At 43.7% G+C, this 26,468-nt stretch overlaps 4 protein-coding genes and 2 long non-coding RNA genes across 11 annotated transcripts; 3 read left to right on the top strand and 3 right to left on the bottom strand.

The window, feature by feature from the left end:
• Positions 1-823: 823 nt before the first annotated feature.
• Positions 824-21,291, top strand: Nha2 (Na[+]/H[+] hydrogen antiporter 2). 6 transcript variants are annotated; one of them, XM_086837016.1, is made up of 12 exons: positions 2,071-2,209; positions 2,436-2,559; positions 3,323-3,619; positions 10,785-11,199; positions 15,673-15,960; positions 16,031-16,213; positions 16,268-16,443; positions 16,525-16,631; positions 18,618-18,806; positions 19,577-19,720; positions 20,069-20,170; positions 20,884-21,291. In XM_086837016.1, the coding sequence occupies exons 1-12, from the start codon at positions 2,201-2,203 to the stop codon at positions 21,130-21,132; spliced, it is 2,283 nt and encodes a 760-aa protein (XP_086693142.1). In that variant the 5' UTR covers positions 2,071-2,200; the 3' UTR covers positions 21,133-21,291. The 6 variants fall into 6 exon arrangements, with proteins under 6 accessions (XP_086693144.1, XP_086693142.1, XP_020816384.2 ...); XM_086837018.1 differs by lacking the exons at positions 2,071-2,209; positions 2,436-2,559 and adding an exon at positions 824-1,023; XM_020960725.2 differs by lacking the exon at positions 2,071-2,209 and having other exon boundaries at positions 2,237-2,559.
• LOC147643053 (uncharacterized) lies at positions 5,999-7,060 on the top strand. The gene is made up of 2 exons (XR_015272628.1): positions 5,999-6,676; positions 6,758-7,060. It is a non-coding gene; the product is annotated as an uncharacterized LOC147643053 (long non-coding RNA).
• On the bottom strand, positions 11,576-13,016 carry Or94b (Odorant receptor 94b). Its single transcript, XM_086837021.1, is given in 2 exon segments — positions 11,576-12,746; positions 12,748-13,016. Coding segments are annotated over 2 exon segments (1,263 nt in total). The 5' UTR covers positions 13,003-13,016; the 3' UTR covers positions 11,576-11,738.
• Positions 14,113-15,489, bottom strand: Or94a (Odorant receptor 94a). The gene is made up of 3 exons (XM_020960753.2): positions 14,737-15,489; positions 14,312-14,678; positions 14,113-14,250 (listed from the first exon to the last, which is right to left on the bottom strand). The coding sequence occupies exons 1-3, from the start codon at positions 15,477-15,479 to the stop codon at positions 14,197-14,199; spliced, it is 1,164 nt and encodes a 387-aa protein (XP_020816412.2). The 5' UTR covers positions 15,480-15,489; the 3' UTR covers positions 14,113-14,196.
• LOC147643052 (uncharacterized) lies at positions 16,788-17,038 on the top strand. Its single transcript, XR_015272627.1, has 2 exons — positions 16,788-16,926; positions 17,004-17,038. It is a non-coding gene; the product is annotated as an uncharacterized LOC147643052 (long non-coding RNA).
• Positions 21,292-24,894: 3,603 nt separating the features above from the next.
• Gbp3 (Growth-blocking peptide 3) lies at positions 24,895-26,048 on the bottom strand. Its single transcript, XM_020961904.2, has one exon. The coding sequence runs from the start codon at positions 25,528-25,530 to the stop codon at positions 25,063-25,065; it is 468 nt and encodes a 155-aa protein (XP_020817563.1). The 5' UTR covers positions 25,531-26,048; the 3' UTR covers positions 24,895-25,062.
• Positions 26,049-26,468: the final 420 nt, after the last annotated feature.

Below are 26,468 nucleotides of genomic sequence, written 5' to 3'. Positions count from 1 at the left end.
TGCTACGCCGGAGCAATTAAATTAAGGCCGGGCTGGCTGGCGGTGAAAGCCAACCAAAATTTGATGAGCCAGTCAAAATGCAAATTTTGTGAAAAAACAATTTACAAGACAAACGCATCGCTTTTAATGAACGTACGGGGGAGTTTTAAATATCAGGTGAAATAATGGATTTCCGTTAAAGATACAAAGTGTTTGGAATTTATTTATTTTTAACCTATTAGACAAAGTAATCTATTGACATTTTTATAGCCATTGCAGGGTAGTCAGAAGCTTGAAACGCAGAGAAGGAGTCATTTCCGACCCTATAAATTCTTGATCAGAATCAACAGGAGAATCGATCTGGTCAAGTCCGGTACGAAAACCAAATTTTGAAATTTGAAAAATTGAAAATTTTATTAGGGGTTATCATTAAAATTGCGAAAATTTGACAAAAAATTAGATTTTTTTAAATTTGAAAACTGAGTATGCAGCTGTGTTATTCTACTAAAAACTTGCATAGATCAGTTTTCCGAATTATAATCATCTGACCCAAACAGTCTCTTATTTTCAAAGCTATCTAAATGAGATTATATTGTATGTACTCTCATTAGTTTATAAGTCGGAACTGGCTAGATCGAACGACTATATCATATAGCTGCAGGAGAAATAATCATTAAATGGATGTCCCTCTCCCTCTCTCTCTCTTGCTCTGTGTATTTCTATAGATCTCTTACCCTCTCTGCCTATGCAGGTGCCTCTTTCTCTGTTGTGCTCTCGCCTCACTTTCTCTGTTATTCTCTTCACTCGGAGAGTATAAATACAGGCACAAGCCGGCGCTCGCGCCTTAGTCTGTCCGCGGCCTCCCAAGTGTTAACATCTCCAGTGATAGTGGAAGTGGTAGTGATGCCCCTTGACCCAAAAATGTCTCCTGATCAACGCAATATATCTGGATAACCAGGAAGCAGCCCACGTCGATCATGCCATGAAAAGTGGAGGAACCAATGAGCAATGAGGGAAAGGGATAATCGGATATTCTCTACTGCGGTAAGTCATTTCCATTTCAATTATATCATGTTTATATATGCTCTTGGAGGGATCAGCCCTGCATTTAATAATTAAAGTTGAAGAATTTGTATTTATGATACCTACAAAAGTGGACTCAAAGTGAAAAGCCTTACTTAAGTATACATTATTGATTTCAAATATCAGTTTCAAAACTGACCCTGACTTTTGGTATTATAATTTTAGTCAGAAGCTTAAAATGAAGTGAAGGAGTCGTTTCCGACCACATATATTATATTATATATTCTTGGTAAGAATCAAGAGGAGAATCGATCTGGGCAAGTCCGGTTGAAAAAAAAAATTGTCAAAATTTGATCAAAAATTTAATTTTTTTATATTTCGAAAATAGGTATGCAGATTTGTTAACCCTCTAAAAACTAGCATCGAAACCCAATTGAAATTTATGCATTTTTGGCTTAGTTATGCTATTTCAAAAACTGTGATTTACCCCAAAAATTACCATGTCAAAATATATAGATTTAATATTGATTTAATATATGATTCTATGGCTTATTGCAACGGAATACCCACTTTGGCTTTCCGAAGTTAGTTACTCTTCTTGTTTCAAACACAAAAAATATGTAGGTTTTAGTGAAATTAATTTAATAACATTAAAACATATATAATATCATTAAACAACTAAACATTATTAATTTATCCTACAAGCACTCGACATTCCCTCGTACATTACACAGAAATTAATGTAGGTCGTGGATCGAGAAGTAAAAACACATAGCCTTCCGTCCTTCCCTTCTCCTCTTTGCACACAAACAATGAGCTATGAATAGATGGCTAATAATAATCGAACCATTCATTCACTTCCTTATCACATTCTGATAAATTACGAGCATATTTCATATATATTTATCAGCTAATTGGCCTGCTTCAGTGAAGTGTGGGAATATTGAATCGAAGTTAAATCGACTTTTGCGACGCCAAGTTCCCATACATATATATATACAATGCTCTCTCTGGGCTCTCTTCCCCGATTCGCATAAGTATATATAATCTCTCTTGTTGTTAAGTTTTCTGCTGCGAAGGGAGAGGCACCGCATTCGGTTTGCTTTGCGCCACTTGTTTGTTTGCCAATTAGTTTTAATCGAAGAGCGCTCGCTGGCTCTCCGATGGCCGGCGATTGTTTAAATTGCTTTTCTAATTAATGCTTGGGGTAAATATTTGTCAGTGCATGCATTGCGATAAAAAGAAGCACCGTCCAAGTTCTGGGACAAGACTGGGAGCCACTAGAACTCTGATTCCTTGTCTTTCCGGCGGCCACGACGCGTGTTTTCCATTCGCTATAGTTCCTCGATTCGTGTGGTCGATAGCCAAGTATATTTTTCTCTTTTGTTTTGAACTGTGGCGTTTCTCTTCTTTGTCCATCAATTTGACTCAAGAACGGGCAGCTACGTCATCGTCACAAGTTGCGTCACCAATCGCTCTTTGTCGCCGCTCTTTATCACCGTCTATTGGCAGTCAGAATTGTTTTGCTTCGCTCTTTCGACATGAGCGCCGACTTGGGTAAGCTTAATTTTTTGGGGGGGCTCTAATAGTCACGGTATTAGCAGTTTTCAATTCACACATTAGCCGCTAATTTACGAGTTTATGGTTAATCAATTAAATGCCACTTTCTGCTGAAGTGCCAATAAATAAAAATCGTGTGCGCATACCAGCAAATACGGAAAGATTCCACAAAAAATATGATTTATATACATATTGGGTTGCAAAATGAAATGAATTTTTCCAACGAAATGAAAATAATAAAACAAATATAAACTGCAATATGGCTATTTTATGGCATTTAGTGAGTTGATTGACATTCTCAAGTTTTTCCTTATTTCGAGACTGAAATATAAGCATTAAAATATTTAAAGCAAAGTCGTTTATCTATAAAAGTAATCTTAACGTTTGCTGACTGCTTTCCTTTTGAGTTTCTACTTAAGCTCTGAATCACAATATTGCATCTCGGATGAATTTAAATATTTCATTTGCTGTTTGCTAATAAATAATAAAATTATATCAATCACTTCTTTAAATCTTAAAGGAACATAGCAGAAGAAAATAAAATAAATAAAGTATAATCACAGATTGTTTTTGGTCTCTTTACTCTCTCATAATTTTCCTAGTTAGCAATTCAAAGTTACTAAGTTACTTCAAAGATAAGAAAGAGAATTTGTGTAAAGAAAACTTAAAGTTAATTCACGCTGTGCAAAGTGAAGAACTTGGAGTTCAGCAAATTAGCGCCAAGGCTGATTGGATAACTAACGAGCATCCCTTTCCACAGATATCCTGGACGTGGTGGCCGGCAGCGAGGGCCCTCCCTTACAGGCCTTTCGCAGCAGCAATCCCTTCGACGAGTCCTTCCAGAATCCAGATCAGGCCGACCTGGACCTAAACCTGGAGCGGGCACGGGACCGGGATGCCAATCACACACCGCTGCAGCTACTGCGGCGAGCCAGCGAAACGGTGACCGCCAGCATCCTGGAGCCCGAGAAGGAGCACCTGCTGGGCGGGCGGCCCCAGCCCCCACCTCGCTCCCACCCTGGAACCACCCCGATCCCAATGTCAGGAGCCTCGGAAGGTAAGTGGAAAGTCTAATTGTCCGTTGTCGTCATGGTGAAGCGCAGAGATTTGTTCCGGAAATTCTTTCTATTTTCCTCCTCCATCCTGTGACGCACACATCCTGCAAACAGGCACGGGGACACAGAAGGATGAGGAGAAATGTGAATGTGAAAGCCTGGAGAGAGACATCCGGTGGCACAGACAGTCAGCAGCGCTTTGTGGGTCGGCCAAAGCGAAGTGGCTGTGAAGTGCATACTTAATATATGTATTCGAGGATATATTCATAGTTATTATATTCAAAGCTTTGTTTCCCTGTTGTCTGTCTCTCGTCTGAGCTGGTATGATCTGATTGAGGCATTTGGCTTTTGAGTGAGCAGCACAACGAAGGACAGATAACAGGGCGTATACGTAATATTTTCTCATATTTCAATATTACGTATACGCCATGAAGACGGGGACTGGTGGGTCTGAGATTGGCGTGGCCGTATTTCCAGTTGCTGCTAAAATTATTCAACTTTGGATCAAGTTTGAGTACAGATCCTTTCTATCAGGCTTATTAGTTACGCTTGAATCGAGTTCGTGAGTCTGTTTTGCCAGGTGGTCCATGGAGAGCTCTTTTTTTCCGCGGTTATTATTGTTGAACTCACCGAAGTTGCAAATGTTTAGCATGTGTTTAAATATGGATTTCTGCGTTGCATTCATGAAGTTTTGACTGCCTAGTAGGATTCGCCTCTGGGCTATGGCCGCCATGGAATTTTCACACGAATAATGAGCCGTTTTTAGTTGCAACCAAATGCCCACAATCAGACAACTAACATAAATGCCAAATGCCCGGAGCTTTCGGCAAAGTATGTTTCCATGAATATGCATTAGCCCCGGGCTCATTTCCTCTGCATTCATTTCGCTTTGCACTCGAGTTTTGCCCTCAGTGATTCCCAACTCCGACTGCAACTCCTATTTTTGCTTTCTGGAAGTCATATTTAAATATTTGTGCACTCCCGCTGCAGGCTGCAGCGGCTCGTTTATATTAAATAAATTCCATTTAAATGCAGCATCTCGGGCGATTTCTCAAGCTCAACCTTGAATGGATGCTCACCCTTCACTCCACTGCCACCGACCACTTTTCATGTGTCGCTTCTGCTACGTAGGAGAGGCAGCGACATTTCTGTTAACTAAAGCCAACATGATATACGTTTGGCACACAAGCATTCTCGTCTATTGAAAAAATGCAGGGCGTGTGTGCCATAGAAGCAGTAGCACCATCAGCAATGGTTGCATTCGCATTGCGCATTCGCCCCATGTGCCCATAGAGCCGTGCTCAAGTCAGTTCATTACGTATACGCAGCGGGTGACATTTATAAATGCCAGCGCCGCCGTGAGTCAGCATAATGATTGCCAAATGAATGGGAAAATTTAAACTTGCACTTGCACACACACACAGACACTCTCCAACGCCATTTGCATTGACGCTGATGCGTTTTGCCCAACAGCATTTCGCAGAACGACGACGACAGGTCCTTTGACTGCTGCCAAACTCAACTCTGAAGGATGTCGCACTTGCACTTGCTCTGCAGCTAATTACTAAAACTGCGCTTAATCGGAGCACTGCACTCCGCCTTTGACCGTCGTTTGTTTATATGGCTTTTCATGTTCTTTGCCATTTTCAATTTGTCGTTTTATTTGCCAAGCGATGAATGCACGCTGACCTGCTTTCGTCTTTTTCCATCTGCACGGCCCCCGGAGATAGGAGACAGGAGCCTGGAGCCCGGGGGCCCAAAGAGATTGCCAGTTTTCCCTGATTTGCGATGTATGAGCACTAAATTAGACGTGAATCGTTGGGGCGTGAGTTCGTCTCTGAGCAGGAAGTGCGTGACAACGGAATGCAATCTTAGACAGCCAGCCAGCGAGCAGTTTACCCACTTTGCGCGGAAAGAAATTATTTTTTTGAATTCAGTGATACGCACTGGTTAACAGGAAAGTTGCAACTTGCAGCACAATCCTGGCGAGCACACACGAGAAGGATGCGAAAAGCGGGGCACGCTTAAGTAAACATAAATAAAATAAATGTATGTTAGGTATGGGAAAAGTGAATTGATATTCGCTGCAGACACAGACAGAGACTCAGCTCTCAGACCCAGACAGGCACAGAGAGAGCTTCAAACTCTTTGGTAGCAATAAAAAAATATATTCATACGTATTTAAAAAATAAGTAAATAAAAGGAGGGAGCACAGCAAGTCATCACCGTGTGCAATTTAGCGTTTAAACATATTGAAAAAGCAACTGACGTTCGCCCTGTAAATAATGAATAGTTGAAGAACAGATATAAATCACTGAAAATACACACACGAGCCGACAGTACACACCTCCTTGGAAGTGCATTCAAATAAAACCAATTTATGGCACTTTTTGCAGTAGTTCAACGCTGTAATAACAATCTAAATGTTAAGTGACAGGGAAAAACTTTTTCAACTTTGAGAAGTACAATAAATTCTCCATTGGAGAACCCTAAAGAAGTTTCCCATGAAAATGGCAAATGTCTTGGCTGTCTCTCAGACTGCCAGAGCCTCGAAGTTGTTTAGTTTTTGCGACGGCCTCGTCCGGAGCAGTCTTTGCCTCGATTCCAATTAACACCTCGGATTCGCACCCGTACGCAACTCATTGCCCGGCTCCTTCTCCTCACATGACAACCGAGTGACAAAAACTTTTGTCCAGCTGCAGCCAGGATCTTTACTCGGGTATCCATGTTACTTATTTTTTATCGCACTGCGTGGGAGATCCTCCGTTTTTTGTGCCCAGTACCAGTCCTATAATTTGTGTGGAAACTTCTGCAGCAATTGAAAAGCGAGTCTCTGGCCATCCAAGGAGCTGAAGGAGCAAGGCTTGCTGGCTGGGAAAAAACTTTTGCATTATTTTCGTGCCTGGTCACTTGAAAGTTGCAGAAAATATGACAAGATAAAATGCCAAAAAGTGCCAGCAGCGATAGGGGGCGGAGCCAAGGCCAAAGGAGAGGCAGGAGGAGCAGGAGGAGCAGGAACAGCAGCTGGAACAGGAGGAGGAAGGGGACAACTGCCAAAGGTAATAATCAATGGGGCGAGCTGCAGGTCGCAATGGCGGCAGCAGCACCAAAGAAGCCTTAATGACCTGGCCAACTTGCAGTTCAAGTTGGCTCAACGCTGTTCCGCTGAGTGCAGCGCATGAATATGAAATATGAAATATCACAGAGAACAGGAGTGGAGTGGAGTGAAGTGGAATGGAGTGTGGAGTGGAGGACACCGGAGAAGCCACCTCCGTGAAAGCGCCTTCTTACAATACTCGCTGTGGAGCGCTATCTCTGCCGACACCTTTGCACAATTTATGCACATTTTTTTCATTGCAGCGGCGGGAGCTGACAAAAAAAAAAATAATAAAATAAAAAGTGAGTGCCGCAAAAACTTTTAAATGAGGCACATAATTCAAAAATGTGGAGATGCAGCCGAAGAAATCTCACTTCGCTTATCATTCCAGCCCACCCATTTTCCCATCCCCATTCTGAGCCCCCCATTTTCCTAGCAAGTTTCCTACGGCGGGGAGATATTTTAAATTAATTAGCAAAACTTAAATATTTGTTGTAGTTCAAACGCGAACTTCGCATTGAACTTGTAAATATTCAATAAGCTGGGAGCCATAATGAATTCATCTCAACTGAACCGCATCGAACCGAGGCGAACCGAGAGTTTGGCCCCCGCTGAAATGGCAAATATTTGCCGGGCGTACATAAGTTTCTTGTTGGTTATGGCTAATTAATTGATAAGCAAATGCTCGTAATCATAATTGCGCCGCGGGCCAAAACAAGTGTTTATGTTGGAGAGCCCCGAGGTCTGCGTTACTCCAACTATTGCTGGAACCCAGGGATTCTTTGAAAAACATCTAATTACACAAATGCCCATATTCCGAAGAAATAAAGGAATCAATATACAAGCTTTTCTAAATTCTTTTAGCCAAAAAATGATGATTATATTAAATGATTATATGCAATAAAACAAACGGCCTTTGGAAATTCCCATACTTCTCTGAGTATCTAATATTAAAACACCAACAGTTAGCTCTTAGAAGTAGATATTTATTGCTAATATCTTGATCGGTCTCTGACAGCTCTTTGGATTAACACCTCGAACGCGTATGATTTTCAGTGCCAATTGTTGCTAATAATCCAATCATTTCCCAACGCCTCATATTAGCTCTCACTTGGCTCTCGCCTCTCCAATGTGCCTGCTAATTTTAAATTATTAAACAAATATTTTATGTGTTTCGCTCGCGTGCCCACGAGAGATTCTCCGGCCGTCTGCTAGATGTATGTTTTTTATTAGCATAAGATAAAATATATATAGAGATGGGAGCTTTCCGTGGAAAGTACCGGGAGCGTTGGGATCTCAGTAGGCAGCGGCCAGCGAATGCGATTAGTTCGGTATTAAATTTGTGCGGTTCGGTGTGGTAGGTCGCAAATGGAACGATTCCTACAGAATATAATCTCTGAATGGAATATGTAACTCCAGTGAATATTGTTGAGATTTACAAGTGCTGTGACTGTCACAAAACAATTTATTCATCACTTATCCAAGTAAGCATCACTAGCTCCGGTTGACGCATTAAACTTCCCCAACTTTAGTTGTTAGGAAATGCAATTTCATTAGTGCTTTAGAACTTACAAATTAAGTTACTGTTTTAAAAAGTTATACGTTCAACATTTCACATTCACTTACCTTTAACAGAGTTGATTATTTTTTATTTTCATTGCAATTAAAATGTAAATAAATGTGTACTTTTGGGAGAGACACAGCTTTTCTGTGTATGTAAATATTTTGATTGCCGGCTTTTTCAATAGCTTTTTTTGCCTTATCTCTCTCAGACGGAGAATACGTATACACAAATCAGCTGTAGTTTTATTATTTTTATATTTTAATGTCTGAGAAGGTCACATATAATAATCAATCAATGTGCGAATGTGTTTGTTAATAGAAACTTTTAATTAAAGATTACCCTTGAAGGAACAAGAATTTCATTCTGAAGCTTAAAACGCAGTGAAGGAGTCATTTCCGATCCTATAAAACATATATACTCTTGATCAGAATTAACAGCGGAATCGATCTGGAAATGTTTGGTACAAAAAAAAAAATGTTGACATTTATCCGAAAATCGAACATTTTATAAGGGGTTACATCATTAAAATTGTCAAAAATGGGCAAAAAATTGAATTTTCTAAAATGTTAAACTGGGTACGCAGATTTATTAACCTAACAAAAATTAACATAGGAGCGATTTCCGAAATGAAATTAATGCGTTTTTGACTTAGTTATGATCAATTGCACATTCGGACCTATGAATCTTTGGCTAACTACAATGGTATAATAAGTTTTCGAAGCTTTCTTAATTTCTTCTTAACATTCTTACTTCCGGAATATTTCAGAAACAGGATAATTGAGCCTTGATATCCTTCGGATATGTACAGAAATTAAAGCTTATAAATATAATTAATTTGTTATTTAAAACGACTATTCATAGTGCTATATTTCGCTCCTGCTTTATTTTGATAGAATTTATAACATTATCTGAACCAAACCAGATTAATTGATTGAGTAAAATTGTTTAACAAATAACATCATAAAAATAATTTAATAAATTGTTACCACCCAAGTCAAAAACGAATCTATTTGCAGTAACAATAAGTGCACCATGATAAGTAAAGTTGCATTTTTTGTATCAATTACCTATAACAAAATCGTATAATTAGAAGGGAAATATAATTTGTTTCACAATCTAATAACAACATTTATAAGAATGTAATCTAGATATTTTTAGACTAGATTACGCACTCGGTGCGAGAGCTCCTTGGGTTGTGACAAAGCCAAACAATTAGCATCGCCAATCAATTTGGGCGTGTGTGTGTCAAAGAGTCGCATGACGCTCTGAATCGCAATCACAATCGACACGTGATCGATGGACAGATACGCAAACAGGCAGCAACCTGGGACCAGAGTTCGAGCCGCAGCGGCGAGAATTGGTGCTAAATATTTGCGCACAATTAACACGTAGCTGGAGCAGCGGATTGGTGACAAATGACAAGCAGATAGTCGTCTTCTAAAATCAAATACAAACACGACTGGCAGCTGGGAAAATAAAAAAAGGGCCTAAGACCATACCACCAGATTCCAAAACCCAATCCAATCGAATCAAAATCAAGTGTTGATTGCACGGGCCACTCTGCATAATAATCGTCAGGTTGCGAGGAGAATTGTGGATTGTCGTTATTAGAACGGCGCTTCATATGCAAATCGCAGTCTTCCCCTCCAATTAGCCCCTCCAGGTGGAGGCGTCAATTGCCCGGAATGGCATGGTTCGCAACAAACCGGCATTAAGTGCGCTAATTATAAATGGAAATATTTATGTATTTCCTACTGCCTAGCATCTAGCACTTTTCCACCGCCCCGCCTCGTTCCACTGACAAAAGTGTGAAGTTGTCGCGGCAACAATGAAGCCAATTATGGAGGCGACTGCCGGAGCACGAGCACGAGCACCTGTCGTCTGGAGGACCTCGTCCTGGGCCAGGCGAAAACATCTTCCTGCCGGCAGGCATCGGTGTCCTCGCCACGTCCTCTTCGACCTCTCGGAGCCCGTTCTGTGCAATCAACGGTTGTCAATCTTTGTTGCAATCTTCATTTCGCCAGCGTCGACAGTGCCTCGAGTTCAGGGTGTGCAAGAGTGTCTGCTGCACTTAGCCATTTAAACGATCCAACTGCTGTGCTGTGCCGGGCCTTCGTTTTATGCATGAGCTGCAAAAGTGGCAGAGGAATGGGTTAAATGCAACCGGGATATAAGCCATCTCAGCCCCGGGAAGACGCTGCTCATTTTGTTTCCATTTTTGCTGCACAGCAAAAAAGGCAGAACAGAGTTCTTTCGTTCTGTATCTGTAATATAATCTTGAAAACTGCAGTGTCTTCTAGCTTTCATTGAATATTTTGGCTAAAGGTCTTAGATTTGTTATTTTGACTTTTAAGAATCTAAACCCCAAATCTACTCCTCTCTTAGTATAACAACATCTCTTGACTTACTTTCTCTCTAAAAGTATGCATTATTCGAATACCTTTTCCTCAGTGAACTTGACTCTGACATATCTATTAAGACATTTAAATCTGTTCGCCACTTACAGCTAAGCGCGGCAGACAGCAGCCAAATCAGAGGCAGCTGCAACAGCAGCAGCAGCAGCAGCAGCAATACAACAGCAGAGTACTGGCGCCAGGTGACAGGATGACGCAAGGAACTGGCAACGGGAACGGGAGCACGGGCACTGTGCCGCAGGGAGTTGCACAGTTGCAAGGCGACAACCTACCCACTACTCCGCTGCATACCAAATTAGATATACAGAGGATACCGGAGGATGCAGGCGGCGGAGATGCCACACAAAACGCTGCAACAATAATTTTAACGCCGACATCATTAAATTTAACAAATACAACACAAAATGTTGCCGCCAACAATGCGGGCTCCGGCTCTGGCTCCGGCTCCGGCTCCGGCTTGCCAACTCCGGGCGGAGTTCATGGCGACGAGTACAAAGGACCCAAGTGGTAAGTGAAAAGCTCATGTGGCCAGAACTCCGGCTCGGTGGCATTGTGCGGATTTGTGCTTAACCCTTTGAATGCACTTCCGGCGGGACAGCAGCAGCGCCGCCATTCACACTTGCATTGCACGCGTTTTTCGCATATCCGTTTGCCGCCTTTCGTTTTGTATTTGTTGTATTTTGTATTTCGTATTTTGTATTTTGTATTTCTTTTGTGCGCCAACAATGTCCTTGTGGAAGTTGCTGCTGCACTAGGCAGCCGCGCATGCTTCCGTTAGCGACGGTCCTGCTCCCAGCCAAATCCCATGTCCTTATGTCCCCTAGCCCCCGACGTCTAGTCAGTAGTCGAGCCTGATTTCCCCTTTTTTTATTTCGCTCTTCTCTTTTTTTTGGCTGCGACACTTACTTTAATAGCTGGCGAAATGCCTTGCTGGCTGCAGGCGTTTATTCTCGTTGTTTACAACCACACGGCGTATGAGTTACAGCGTTACGTATCCGACCCGTGGGTGTTTCCATTGTGCTGCTTCAGCGGGTAGATCCTTTTCTTTACTTGGATATCTTCAGCAGCAGGGCGAAGAAACTGTAGGCATTGTTGATAGTCTGCCAAAAATATGTACATAAGTAAGTGAGGCAGCATTTCAAGTGCTTGCATTTAAGTTTTATAGTGCTTTCTGCCATCTCGTTAAATTTTAACCCAAGAATAACCTTTACCTTTACGAAAATGGGTAATCCGATTTCAAAGAAGACTCCAGCTCGCACCTTAACCGGTCGCTTAAGGAACTCCATGTAGCAATTTAGTAACTTTCGAGTGCCCACGGAGTACTCCAGCCAGTTGGTGCCAAAGACGCTATTGGTCAGGGCGTTGGCGTGGAAAGTTAGTTCATTGCCGTAATAGCAGGGCAGGAATATCTGAACGATCATCACGGCTACAAACTGAACGGTGGTAAGGAAGAGTCCTGGCCGCTGCTTGAAGCCCATGTGCACCAGCCGATAGGCACTGAAGCAGATAATAAAGGCACTAAACACTACCTGGGACAGGACATACGGGGACACCAGCAACTCGCACTGCCTCGTCAGTCGACGAACCCTGGCATGCAGCCGAAAGAGTCGACGCAGCTCCGGCTTGGCCTGCTCCTCGGGGGCATCTTGCAGGTCCTGCAGCCGGAGGCTCATCAGGCGGAAGAGGGAGGCGATCTGGAACATGAAGTAGCAGCCGAGGGTATCGAGCAGAATGTTGGACAGGCAGCAGAGTGTCATAGCCACCACGTTGTAACCCCAGGCGTACATGTAGCGCTCCTGATTGCGCCACTCGAAGGGCACATAATAGGCAAAGGGCAGTTCGTATTCCTCCTGGAGGAAAACGCTGACATATCCCATTACCGCCACAAAGAGACTGCCTCCGATGTACCAGTAAAATATGCGTTGGAAATCCTTCTGGTTTCGCTGCCAGAACTGGATCTCCTTAGGATTTCGCAGACTATAGGCTGGATCATTTTGGAGTTCCTCTAAAAAGTGAGCAGCCTCATTGCGACGATACCAAATGTTCAAGAGTTTGGCTAACCAGAGCTAGCTCCGTTATGGACATGTACAGAACCTGGCCGGCCTCCTCGAAGTCCACGGAGGTTATGGCCTCGTACCACATCAGGGCTATATAGGTGAAAGTCAGCGGCAGATGCAATACAAAGGGATAAATGCGCTTAATCAAGGATAAAAGTCCGCCTTCGGTATCGGTTTTCCACTTAATGAGTCCTGTCCAACGCTGGACCGCAATCAGGAATCGGATAGCAGATAGACGATCTGTGAACTCCATTTCAGTAGCTCAAATTTAATTCACTTTACAAAGGAAATACCTAGAGTTTTCCTGTTTATATAACCTCTGGTGATTCCAATGTATTCGTAGGTCACTTTGGGGACTTTCCTCTCATTGAGGCTGAACTAGGGCGGTGTTGTTTAACCTCTTCCCCGTGGAACTCATATTTTTCGTTCTAGTTCGTATATTTTATAAGAAATATGACTGGCAACGGGAGAGTAAAGAATAAATTTAAATAATTCCCTTAAGTTTTCTGGAACCGGTTCTTTTTGTGAGCTTAGTTCTTGCGCTTTTCCGTCCCTGATTGGTTTCGGTAATCAGTCAAAATATTTATACAATTAATTTGTGGGAACAATTACAATAATTAGCTTGCTGACGTAAGTATCCTGTTAATTGCTGGCCCTCTTTAAATGTGTAAGTCACGCAATATAAAAATGAGATGTCAGGGGAAGTAACCCCATACCAAAGTTAAACTTACAGATTTTCATGTCAGTGCATCGAAACCTGTGCAGCAGTGAACAGGTTTTTATTTGAGATTTCCCTGAAAAGGTGTTTTCATTTTTATTCTGTAGTACCTTTTAAGAGTATAGTTTGAGCTCAATTTGGCAACTAAATTTTAGTAGAAAATCATTAGAGTTGAGACATTGGATACATACAATTTTTCTGGAAAAAAACTCTACTGTGCGTTTTGTTTTATGAGAAATGGTTTTTGTTTTTGTATATAAAAAATAAGTATGCAAATTTGTTAACCCAATAAAAACTTGCATAGAAACGTAATCCAAATTGTTGGCTTAGTTATGACATTTGTAAAATTTTAAATTTTACCAACAATTTAGCATGTGAAAACATTGATTAAATATATCTAGAATAAACATATTTTAGGTCTTCTTGTAGTTATGCGAAGGCGAAAAGCCAATGATTGTCAAATGTCATATATATTTCTATTTATAATGCAAATCTTAATAAAACATTGCATAAAAATATAATCGACACTCAATATATAACTGAATCTTTCAAAGTTTATTAGTATCCTAATAAAATCAAACACAGAAAAGTTTTCCAAATTGAGATTATTTGGTTATTTGGTTAACAAGCCAAATAAACGCTATACATATACAAATATTCCAAATATTATTCGAGATATTCAAGCTATTTTGTTTAGTTTATTAATTTATTAAAATAACTCGCTTGGTCTCACTTTGACACATTCAGTAGCAGGGCAAAGAAGCTGTAGGCATTGTTGATGGTCTGTCGATAAAAAAAGATACTTTGAAATAAAAAATCTTAGTAAGAATTAAAGAACAGAAACCTTGACAAAAATGGGTAATCCCACGGCAAAGAAGTTACCGGCTCGAATGGTTACCGGTCTCTTTAGGTGTTCCATGTAGGCATTCAGCAGTTTGCGAATCGGAGTCCCACATTGCAGCCAATTGGTGTGATAGACCTCGTTGGTCAACTGGTTTGCATGGACGGTTACTTCATTCCCATAATAGCATGGCAGATAGATCTGCAGGATCATCACGCTGAGGAACTGCAGCATGGCCACGAATTGGCCAGGATTGTCCCGGATTCCCACATGCTGCAGACGATATCCGCTGAAGCAGATGATCAAGGCACTCAGGATGATCTGCGAAAGAATGTAGGGCGAGACGATTTTCTGGCAGGTCAGAGTTAGCCTATAAAGATTGAAAGAGGTTATCATAAGCAAAAAATTCTTCATAGTTATTAAGAGACCTTCGGACACTTTGATGCAACCTGAAGATGGTTCGCAATTCGCAGCCAAACGAAGCATCATCTTCAATATTCTTGAGAGCTCTCAACCGCAGTCCCAGCAGACGGTACAAAAGGGATAGGTGGAACAGGAAATAGCAGCCAAGGGTGTCCAGGGTTATGTTGGAGATACAGGTAAGGGTCATCCCCGCCATGTCGTAACCATAGGCGAACCAATAACCCTTTTCACTGCGCCACTCAAAGGGCACATAGTAAGCAAAAGGCAGCTCGTAGTCCTCGAGGAAGAGCACTCCAGTGCAGCCACTGTAGACCACTCCCAGGCTGATCAGTATGTAGATGTAGAAGAACCACTTAAAGTAGCGCTGCTCCCTACGCCAGAAGTTCAACTCTTCCTCCCCTCGAAGATCATAGTCCTTCGCATGTTTGAGCTCTTGCATCAGCTGCCAAGCCTCTGTGCGGTGGTACCATATGCTCAAGATCTTCACTACCAGCGCCATTTCCGTGATGGACATGTAGAGCACCTGGCCGGCCTGCTCCAGGTTGCTGGAGATGAAGGCCTCCAGCCACATGAGTCCAATGAAGGTGAAGGTTATGGGCAGGTGTAGCAGGAATCGATAATTGCGCTTCACGAAACCCGAGATGGTCCACTGTTCTCCTTCTCTCAGAGACCATGGCCAGAGGCCGAATAGCTGCATGACCCGTAGAATGAGGTGCATCGATTCAGTCCGATCCTTGTGGTTGTCCATTGGCCCAGTTCCTGGTTGAGTTTCTTCTGTTCAAGTTTCTTTTATACCTTCAAGTGGGCTCGGTAATTAGCGGCAATTATGTGTGCATAACTTAGACACACGAAAGTCTTGATATAATCGTTCTGGCCATAATAATTTTCAGTTTATTTACAATCTCCTAGTCGGTTGGTCAACTCTTTTCTGCTTATTTTAGGTGGCGCTATTTGGTTCAACATTGGGTAAACACTTCCGAGCATGTGGCTCTGCTGGCCATATTCCTCGGACTGTGGGCCATGGCCTGGGTCCTGCTGCCGGACTTCTCGGAGCCGCAGACAGTCATCATGCGCATTGCATTCCTCTTCGTGGGCGCCCAGGTCTCCGGCATCCTGGTGACCTTCATCCACCTGCCCGACATGCTGGGCATGCTCTTCTTCGGTGTGCTCTACACCAATCTGGGCCTCGCCAATTTCGAAGGCTATCAGCGATTCGAATTGTTTTTGAGGTAAGTAGAAGGAATGTTTTATGGAAACGCATGGTAATTTTATGGTAAGGTAATTCTCTTACATTAACAGGGAAATGGCTCTGATCAACATTATGCTGCTGGCTGGTCTGGGACTCGACGGGGACGCCTTCAAGCGACTGTGGTTCATGATTCTCCGCCTGACGCTGCTGCCCACAATTGCCGAAGTGGCAGTCATTGCCGGACTGGCCTACCTCACCCTATCCATGCCCTGGCTGTGGGGCATCGCATTGGGGTGAGTAAGGATAACATATTCCCGTAAGGACTTGGTGCAATGTTAACATTACAGTCTGGTCATCACCGCCGTCTCCCCGAATGTGGTTGTCACCGTGATGCTTAAGCTGAAGGAGGATCGACTGGGCCTCAATAGCGGCATCCACACGCTCATCTATGCCATGACCACATGCAACGATGTGGTGGCCATCTTCATGTTCGGCGTGATAATCAGCGTAATATTCTCCACGAGTGCGTGCCACCCGTCGTGCCTTGAAAGCAGACTCGACTAAACCCCAAACCCAATCCCTTTGATTTCTCACTGTCTTGCAGCCTCGCTCACCCAACAAGTGCTGCAGGGACCCATTGGCATCGGGATTGGACTCGTTTTTGGCTATCTCTATGGCACTATGCTCCAGAACTTGCCGTCCCGCAACGCGGTAAGCATTCCGGCTAGACAAAGGCGCGGACCCAGACGCAGCTCGTCCTCGTTCTCGTTCTTGTTCTCGTCGTGAAGCTGGAGCTCTGGAGCTGCACTTAAAATGCACATTCAGTGAACACTTAGACACTCAATCAGCGCATTTAATGATGCAAAACGCGCGCAAGTCCCAAGTGGCAGGAGGGTAGAGGCGGGGCGGTTGCTCTGTGCCATATGTACAGGCCGATGTAGACGACTGCACAGTGCAAAAATGTCCCCTAAAATTGAGAATACATTAAGGATTCATTTATAAAATGGTTCGAAAGAGATTTTGAAATATTCTAATGAATTAGTTTAGTGAGAAGAATACCCAATTTCATATTTACTTTTATAGCAACATAGATTGCAAAATAATATTGTTGGATCCAAGTTACCAGATGTAGATGTCATTTTTTCGCCAAGTGTCAGAATCCCCTTCCCTCTATGCCGCCCAAGCGATTGTTTGTGTGGGTGCATTTTGCATAAAAAGACACTTACATGCAGAACGACTACAACGACGACGGAGCTGGCGACATTTGCGACGACAGTTACTGCCAGCATCTATGTGAAGTTATGCCGGGACGCCGGGATGCCAGGATGCCAGGATGCCAGGATGCCAGGATGCTGGGATGCTAGGATGCCGGGGACATTGAGGCAGTGCAGCCGCAGCGAGAGCCACAAAACTCATTGCCGCAACTTACACCGCTAATGGCGCGCATAATCAAACGCCATGGGTGGTGCACTGAATGCGCTGCTGTGCCACCCACCATACCATCTACCACCCACCATATATACCAGGCATTACTCCCGCCTCACACACATCGGCTTCTCATAACTTTTGTTTTCTGCAAGTCGCGCTCGCCTTTGCCATCGTCAAGTGGCATCCACATCCGCATCCACGCAGTGCTGCAGTTTGTACAAAAATTTCACGCTGAGCGTCGTTGAAGTTGCGCCACTTGCATCCACCACCCTTGGCCTCCCCAAAGCCACCCCCTTGTAGCATCCACACACATAGCCACAGCTTGGGGCTATTCACAGTTCCCTGTCTGCATCAAGAGAGTAGGAGGAGGGAGGTGCTGTCATCAGGCCTCGGCTTCTTTTCGCATGTCATTGCAACCGCCTTTATTTTATTATTATTACGCGTCTCTTGTAATTTGGCATTCACCGTCACCTTCGCCACTTATTTCACTGGGGCTCGCTGACAGTATTTTTCAATAAGATATTCGAGCGAAAACTTTGTAACGAGGCGCCGGAAAAAGAGAACTTATCGCTAGAAAAGTGGAAAATTAAAAGTCCTACCGAGACGAAGAAGTTTACTATTCCCATTTAATAACGACGACCGGTGGTGAACTAACGAGGCAGAATCGAAACCAATTTAATGCAATTTTATGGTGAACTTCAGCTTAAACTAAACTCAAAAAACCCCATCGACAGACGGCAGAGCGTAAATTGAATTACAACAATGAATTGCGGTTCAGCCAGGTAACTAAGGAAAATTAAAAGATCTCAATCAGAAACTCAACACCAGCCACAAGAACTGACAGGTTGTCAGGCTTGCAGGCCTGCAGTTAGTTAAAAAATCTCAAAATATTACCCCGGTAGAAAAAACATTGTCGCAAGCCAGATTTACCAGATCTAAATCGGTGTAGATAGAAGTCATTTTGGAAACATTTTTGAGCTGGGGAAAAAATTTGTTGGTAGGCAAACAAAAGCAGTCCGAGCAGGACCGACAACTTCTCTATTTTTTGAACAAACTGCAGCCCACGTTGCGTATACGCAACCTGACCACACCAAACACAAACAATGGACGGATACGGGATAAAAAAGCGAACCAGTTTCCATCACAGTTTTGTAAAGTGATTTTGCCCTTTTTGCGATGTTGATGTTGTTTTTTTTTCTTCGTTTTCGTTTCCCTACACCTGTTATGGCATTCAGTCTCTTCATATCTGTCTTGTGCTCATCCTTGCAGACCTACGCAAATGGGCTGCGCTTCGTCCTGACCATCTTGGGAGGCACCATCGCCGTGATGGGCAGCCGCGTCATTGGCTATACGTCAGCCGGCGCCCTGGGTTGCGTAACGACAGCCTTTATTGCAAGGATTGGATGGCGGCGGGAGGAGAACAAGCTGACACCGCAGCAGTTGCAGGCCCAGCAAATTGTAAGTATTCAAACACTGTTACAAATAACTTGATTAAATTCACATTTCAGGAATCAATTCCGAGAATATATTATAAGTCTTTGTAACAATTCGTGCTCTTCTCCATACTGTTTATACCTTGATTTGACTTAATCAAATTCAAAGGGATCACAATTATTTCTTTCGGTGAACAGCATCTGGATCTGGTTCAGTCGGCCGGCACTTTGTGCCTGCCGGGAGTGCGTTGGATTTTCCTTCACCTTGGCGCTTCTGAGTGTTTTTGGGGCACTAAGCCCACCCGCTCCCTTTTACCGAGTTTTTCTGGCTTTGAGTTTGGGCCAAGAAAAATGCTCCTCACTAGCAATAGTACCATTTTTTATGTCTGTTCCTTCGAAGCGGCTGCAGCTATAAAAAGCGCCTGTATGCCCGGGATTTTTGCTAGGTAATTTGTGACATCACGTCCTTGTCCCATGTCAGAGTCGACTGCTGCTGGTCCTCGATTTGTTTCGACCAAGTGTTTTTCTTTGGCTCTCTCCATTTACCGTTTACCTTTTACCTTAAACTTTTAACCCAGATGCTAGACGAGCGCACTTGATTTCCAAGGCAACGCTTCGCTCCGGTCCGCACCGAAAGCCGATTGGCGAATTGGCTTTCTGAGCAGCATTTGCGCTGTGTCCTGGCCAGTTGATTTAAATGGTCCTTTGGGGCGGGGGGGGGTAAACCCTGAACCCTGAGGAATACATGACGAGAACGCACGGATCTAATAACAAACCATTGATTTCTCTTTGCAGGCAAGTGTGCCCAAGCGCCTGGACCTCCTGTGGAAGTTCCTCAAGCCCGTCTCCTTCGCCCTCATTGGCAAGGAAATTAATTTCAACGTGCTGGAGGGCCATGTAATCGGTTATGGGGCCTTGTTGGTCCTCGTCGGAAGTTTGGTAATTAAAATGGCCGCCGGGGGCGGGGCCTGCAGCCGGAGGTGGTGCAGCGCTCGCCCGGGCACTTATTTAATTTCTTTCGGTTCCCATTCAGTTTTGTGTCGGGAATACTCCGCCAAGCCACGGGTCCCCAAGGCTCGGATCCCCACCCAGTCCCGCTCTATGGTAACAAAGAACGAATACGAAATCCGGGAGTGGATGAGGCTGGGATGGGGCAAAACCGAAATGAAAATGTTCTGGCACCGCAATGCAAATGTTACCTGCACACACAACTGAATACGGAAAAACCGAGGGGCAGGAAAAAAAAACAGCAGCCCGAGATGACCACTTTCTTGTTCTTATTTTCAGTTTCGCTTGGCTTTTGCATATTTATCCACATATGGCGGAAATCTGTCGAGAAAGGAACGTGCCTACATTACAATTTCCGGTTTTCCCAAAGCAACTGTCCAAGTAAGTTTCCCGTTCCGCGTGTCATGTTGTTGCGGTTGTCCCGTCTGCTCTCTCCCTCAATTTTCCCTTGCTATTTCCCATTTCCCATCCTTTGTCTCCTGGCCTGGTTGCATTTTTTTTCTCTTTATTTCATTGCCGGCCATTTCACTTCACTCTCTTGCCACTGGCAGCCGGGCTTGGCTGTCGTCCTGGCTACCGTCCTGGTGCTGGTGCTGGTGTTTCCCCATGCTTAAGTTATACACGTATTTGCAGGTCATGTTCTCCTGGCCAGAGTCATCGCCGCCGAAGCTGGCACTGCTGCAGTTGGCATGCCATCCCTTTTGTTTGCAGTTTAACCGCAAACGGACATTTTGTTTATGTCGCCTGGCCAGGAGTGTGCGAGCGGCTGGCGAGTGTGCCGGTGTGCGTCTGTGGTTGCCAGAAATTTAAATGTTCCGCTGGCTTACTTATTCGCCATCCTGTCTTACTGCCCTGGGAGAAAAAAAGTACAGAGCACTGTGGCCAAGGGTCACATGTGTGGCTGCTAAACTTTTCTCTAATATGCGGCGCATATTTCACTGTCCCCCGTCTATGTTTTTTGTACTGATTTAATTAAAATTGTACAGCACGAACCGTACTTAAGCTGGTCTTTGCCCATATCACTCATACGCAGCGGTGGCCGTCGCTTTACATGAGCCATCTTACCATAGCGACTTTCTCTCTCTTCGCTTCAGGCTGCTCTCGGACCGGTGGCTTTGGACCTGGCCCGAGCTGCTACCACGGCCAATGCCGATCAGCTGGCCCTGGCCAGCAATGTGCTCATCATCTCGGTTCTGGCGATTATCTTCACAGCTCCATTGGGCGCCATACTCATGCTGCGCCTGGCGCCGCACTGGCTCAAGCACGGCGATGCCGTGGAGGCAGTGGACTCCCCGACCACGCCCACGCCCACCGGTCAGGTAAACGCATTCAAGAGGACATAGCAGCTGGAGGAGTGACCCCATGGATCTGGGGTTGACCCTTCGCCGAAAGTTGTAATCCAAATGTGCCGAAGCCGCACTTAGCCAGCAATCCTCTCAGTACTTATACTTATGTGTACTTAGGTAAAACTCATTGCAAATAAAAGTAACTGCTTAAAGTTACCGGCGGTTGTATTGTTTTACTTACAGGCAGACACACCATAAGGTAATTTGTGCTGCAAAAATATATCTAACTATAAAGGTCTAAAAATTCTAAAGAGTTTTTACCATTATGACAATATTTTCAATCAAAAGATTTGTTAGTTTTTTACACTTAAGAAATATAAATTGGATATTATAGCTGATACCTACTGTATTTTAGAAATGGGGTGAGTTCTTAAATTTCTTTTCAATTCTAGCCATACCCAAGGTACCTTTTTTATTGGGCTAATTTCCCAGTTATTTGCTTACTTGTTCCCAAATTTCAGCGAATTAACAAAGTTTAGTCCTAATCCTGAAGGACTAGCACCCCAAAAGGCCAACTTGAAAAAGTGTCCCGCAATCTCGAGCGAGGGATTTTATTGTTTTTCTCTGACACTTTGGAAGAAAAGCTTTTTCGGCACCTAATTATGACGGGATCTGTGTTAATCCTGGGCTGGAGCCTTTCCTAATTGATTTTATAATTAATTTTGGGGGCTTTAAATGGCGGAGTCGGGTCCTTGCGTCATGTCAAATCAATCCGAATTAATGATTGACAATTGAACAAGCTGTTACTGCGAGTTAGGGCCACTCAAAAAGGCTTTCATTCTCCATTCGATGAGTTGGTCAAGTATATAAATGAACCCGAAATTATTGTGTTATTTTCAAAGAACACCGTAGAGTCGTCCTTTTACCAATTCCAAACTCCCTCTCTTTCTATCTCTTTGCCGCATTTTTACGCCTGCTGCTTTTGTGGCAGGACGGGGAGGAGAGCTTCGCTCGGAGCTGGAAAAAAACAGGACCAAAGGCAAAAACACAAAATAATGGCTGAGAGAAGAATGCCATTTAATTGAAAAGTGATTGTGGGGCCAACCAAGGAGTTTTCCATCCTGCCACTACACCCAGAACGATGACGCCGAGCAACTGCAGCATTTGCAATGCAAAAGGCTTAGAATGAACTTAATGTTCTGGCCGCCTTTGATGTCCTCGTTGCCTTGGTTGTTCCTCGCATGACAGTCGATGTCGCTGCAGTCAAAAACTTGATATATTACTTTTTGGTCAGAGAGTGTTCCTATTAACAAATAAGTAACCTTAAATGGTACAAATTGGTAAAAAGAAAGAGAACACTGCAGGGAATTCTGTGTCTTAAACTGTCTTTAAGGCTTAAATAATATAAAAAGATTTTGATCACTTTAAGCTTATTTCTTTTTACTCTTGAAAAAGTAGTATATTGGAATTGATATGAAATCTAAATTAAAAACCATGTTATTCAACCTGTCAGTTCAGAAAATAATATTCATAATCTTTATTTAATTCAAAACTACTAAAGATTTTCGCCCTGTGTAATAGCTAAGCTTCATTTCTGACCCGGTTGAATGAATGCTGAAAGGAATGAAATTAATAGACGGCAAAAACGGACTGAGAGCTGAGTGAAAAACTTATCATTTTTATTATGTGGCAGCTGCGCATATTTATACTCTGCATTTCTCTGTTTCCCAATCTCTGATCTCGTCTCTGTGGCCTTTGTGCCACACGGAAAAAGAGTTGAAAATTGAAGGTAAATTAGTGTTATTAAAATGGCTGCGCAAAAATAATTGCGCAACTAAATGAAAATTTTAATGAAAATTCTTTGGTTTATTTTCTATTTGCCCTTTCCCCGCTCCCTATTCCTTTTTTTGTCTCTTTTTTTATATTTGTACCTTTGCCCTTTCATTCGCATTTTCAGTCTCTCTGTTATTAGTTGCATTGTTTTCCCAGTTGATGTCCGTGCAATTAGCATAATGTAAAATGCATCTGCGCTGCCAGAGAAGGGAACAAGGAAAATGGGAACGGATTTTAACTTGACCTGGAAGCCGCAAAAGAATTATAATGAAGTGTGTACCCGGATTTCCATTCCGAAAATTACCGACGATTGAGTTATGTTCGCATAGCATGCGGCCTGGCGCATCAATTATGCTCCCATCGGCATAATCCTTCAAAACTCATTGCTCTTATCGGGGCCATTGAAATGCCAGCGGCCATAGATCAACCTTATCAGCGCAGCCAAAGCATTTTCCTGTGCCAAATAAATTCCAGCAGTTTATTATTCTAATTCGCATGCCGAATTCCGGCAGAAAAAGAACGCCAGGCACGTCACCACCTGGCCACCCTGCCACCCAGCCACCCACCTTGCTGCCTGGAAAATACAGAGAAAATACACCACCCACAGTCAGCCAAACCGATACGGCGAGAAAGGAGTTGTGCGAGTGGGAAATGAAACGAAAATCAAATCAAAAAGTTCACAAAAATGCCAAACCAACAGAAATTAAGTTATAAAATTTTAAGGACTATGCGCAGTTTAATTTCCAAATGCCATGCCACCACCCGTTGCCCCACTGCTCAAAGACACACACACACAGGTGGGTGACTCTCCCCGGACTTGGAGCTCGAGGACTCGAGAGCGTATTGTGGTTTTTGTTATGCGCCGATTACCATAAAAACAAGCTAAAGAAAGTTGCGTCCTCTCCTCGCCAGCCAACGCAGTGGCTTTCCCTTGACGTCGCGTCGTCGGAAACGGAAATCAAGAAAACAAAAAGAATGAACCCAAATGAAGTCAAACCTGGCGCCCGCTCCTTCAGTTAATAAAGTTAGTTGCGTTTGCCTTGACGGCGAAAGTTTTGAGTTATAAGCGCGCAAATTATGGCTTACAACAAAGCCAGTCAGCCATCCAGGCAGTCAGCCGGCAAAAAACAGGCAACAATGCCGAACAAAGGAAAACAATTAACATGACGAAGACACATAAAATTTCCACTTCCAGTCCTCCTCACTCAGTTGTAGTTGTTGGGTGCGTCGAATTAGCAGTTGTATTTGCTGGCTCGAAATGTGCGTCAATCACGTGATGGGACCCGCCCTCAGCCCACGGAAAATCCCCGAAAATTTCCACCTTCCCCACAAGCGACTCTTGTCTGCGTCTTGTTGTTTTGTTAATTTTAATACATGTACTTTTTATCGCTCGGCATTCCGCGGCAAGCTGCTGGCTGAATTAAGCCATTTGTTAGCTGTATCTGTGGCTAAGCTCTCCACCTCCTGGAGGAGAAGGAGGCGGAGCAGGGTGGCTATCAATGCCAGTGCCGGATTTCGGGCCACAGGTCACAGCACATCACAGTTATTTTCGTGTAAATGGCATATTTTTTATGGCTTGTCGCTGGCGTCTTGTTGCTCGCGCTGTAATTAGACAAAATTGTTGGCTGCCACGACTCCGCCCAAACTCCACGCCCACCAAAAAGTAACCCCAGCTCCCATTTCACCAGTTTCAGAATTGTTCATTCAGTCCTCAATTCCGCGGAGTCTCTCTGCCTCAGTTGTCCTGCCGCTGGAGGTGTGTTTGACACTTGGCGTGTCGGGATAGCGAAAATATTATTCCTGACCAGCGACCACTCTTCGGGGACTGCACGGTAAAAAAATATAGTGTTTTCAAAATGATTTTGATGATGAAAAGTCGTATATTGTTAAGGAATTCATTCGTTCTTATCAGTTTGCATTACAATCCACAACATTCGAATTCTTCAGAATACCTTCCTTCCCTTATAGAAATTAGTTCTTGAAATATTTTACTGTGTCGAACTTGGGGATGATCGTTGCGCAACGTTTGCTCGTCGGGTTTTATTGAGATTATTTAGAGTATGCATGTTTATAAAGGGAAATTCCACGAGTATATAATTATGCAGTAAACACGTATCACGAAGCTCGGCCTTTGGGTAGAACTGCTGGCAACCCCTACCAGATTTCACGGCAACGTCCTCGATGGTCGGGCAGATAGCCCGGCTGGCAGGGGAAGTCGATCATGGCCACCTCCATGATTTTCTCGGTGACGGGTTGACCGGCTACTGGCGTCACCCGGGATGCCTCGTAGGCCTCCCGCACTTGCTGCTCATCCAGCTCTACGCACTGATTTGGCTGGCCACGGGTCTTCTGGTTGCCAGGACACTCGACCAGCTTCAGGCAGTACTTGAGGCAGGGACGTGGAGCCGGCACCTGGGTGAGCTTCTTGCTGCAGGTGAAGTGAGCCTGGCAACCATCCGCGATAGTGGGCACATTGTTGTTGATGAAGAAGGGACGGCGTGGCTCCTCCGTGGTTGTTGTAGTTGTGGACGAGGTTGTGGATTCTCGATGGAATAGTTTACCGAGAAGTCCACCCTGAACGACGGTGACTAGGAGTGCCACCAAGAGGAGGAGCTGTTTCATCGCCAATGTGTTTACGCCTTGACTGTAGTTTAAATACAGAGCGTGGCCATCTTCCAAGAGCAGAGATCCGAGGCAGTGCCTCGATAACCTGTGACCCCGATGGGAGAGCACCCGTGATAAGCCCAGACACTCTCTCACATATTAGTTTATAATACGAGACCGTTTTTATTTCATTTTCGGTCGGCTTTAAATTGGTTTATCACAAAATTCAACTGCATTTGAGGTGTGTGCGGTGGGCTGAACAAGCGGCGGTGGCAGCGGCAGACGCACATTTTGGCAAATTCGACACAGGAATTGAATTATCTGCTTTCTGTGAACCGCAAAATTGTATAAATAAATATTAGTCGATTTCGTATTTCATACATGCGTACGCATAATTTCGGGCTGCCAGGGGAGAAGCCGAGGGCGAACCGAAAACTGACAGTTTACTATAATAGAATATAAAGTCGGGCAGGAAACGGGCTCGAAAATCCGAAGCGCTTGTTCGATGATAATGTCGATTATTTGTGAATTGCGCTTTAAGTGGCTTTAATTGATAAGAGATTGTTTGGGCGAGAGCAGATGAGCTAGGTGAGCAGATCCCGTGGGGATTTCATTCTCTCAGCTGGAAATTGATAAGTGTTTTATTAGAATTGATATATTATACTTTATGCGATCTGTTGTATACCCTGTAAGTTTTATTAAGCGAATTAGAATGCTCACTATTTCGCACTATTTCTATAAACCCATGAACTAATTAACGCTAATGGGCAGTTGGGTAATTTACGCATGTTTCCCTGGCAGTGCCTCAGATTTGGTTCATTAGATTATGGCAGGGCTGCCATTATGCGTTGCACTCAGGGCTCATTGGATACCATCAATGGACGACCACGAGGCATCCGAACAAAGCAGACCGCTAAGCTCCTGTCCTGCTGGTGACTTTACAGATGGGGCCTAAT

The sequence above is a fragment of the Drosophila serrata genome, unplaced genomic scaffold, assembly GCF_035046125.1.
Source record: "Drosophila serrata isolate PLE 108 unplaced genomic scaffold, ASM3504612v1 contig_295, whole genome shotgun sequence".
Taxonomy (NCBI): domain Eukaryota; kingdom Metazoa; phylum Arthropoda; class Insecta; order Diptera; family Drosophilidae; genus Drosophila; species Drosophila serrata.
Note: the sequence above shows the minus strand (reverse complement) of the source record. Positions and strands in the feature narration are given on the sequence as shown.

Bases quoted from the DNA above. Each gene is read 5' to 3' on its own strand.
- Or94a (XM_020960753.2), bottom strand. From the start codon at position 15,479: ATGGACAACCACAAGGATCGGACTGAATCGATGCACCTCATTCTACGG. The intron at 14,679-14,736 runs GTCTCTTAATAA...CAATCTTTATAG, and splicing joins TTGCATCAAAGTGTCCGAAG to GCTAACTCTGACCTGCCAGA. The intron at 14,251-14,311 runs GTTTCTGTTCTT...TTTTATCGACAG, and splicing joins GATTACCCATTTTTGTCAAG to ACCATCAACAATGCCTACAG.
- Gbp3 (XM_020961904.2), bottom strand. From the start codon at position 25,530: ATGAAACAGCTCCTCCTCTTGGTGGCACTCCTAGTCACCGTCGTTCAG.
- Nha2 (XM_086837016.1), top strand. The intron at 15,961-16,030 runs GTAAGTAGAAGG...TTACATTAACAG, and splicing joins CGATTCGAATTGTTTTTGAG to GGAAATGGCTCTGATCAACA. The intron at 16,444-16,524 runs GTGCGTGCCACC...ACTGTCTTGCAG, and splicing joins CAGCGTAATATTCTCCACGA to CCTCGCTCACCCAACAAGTG.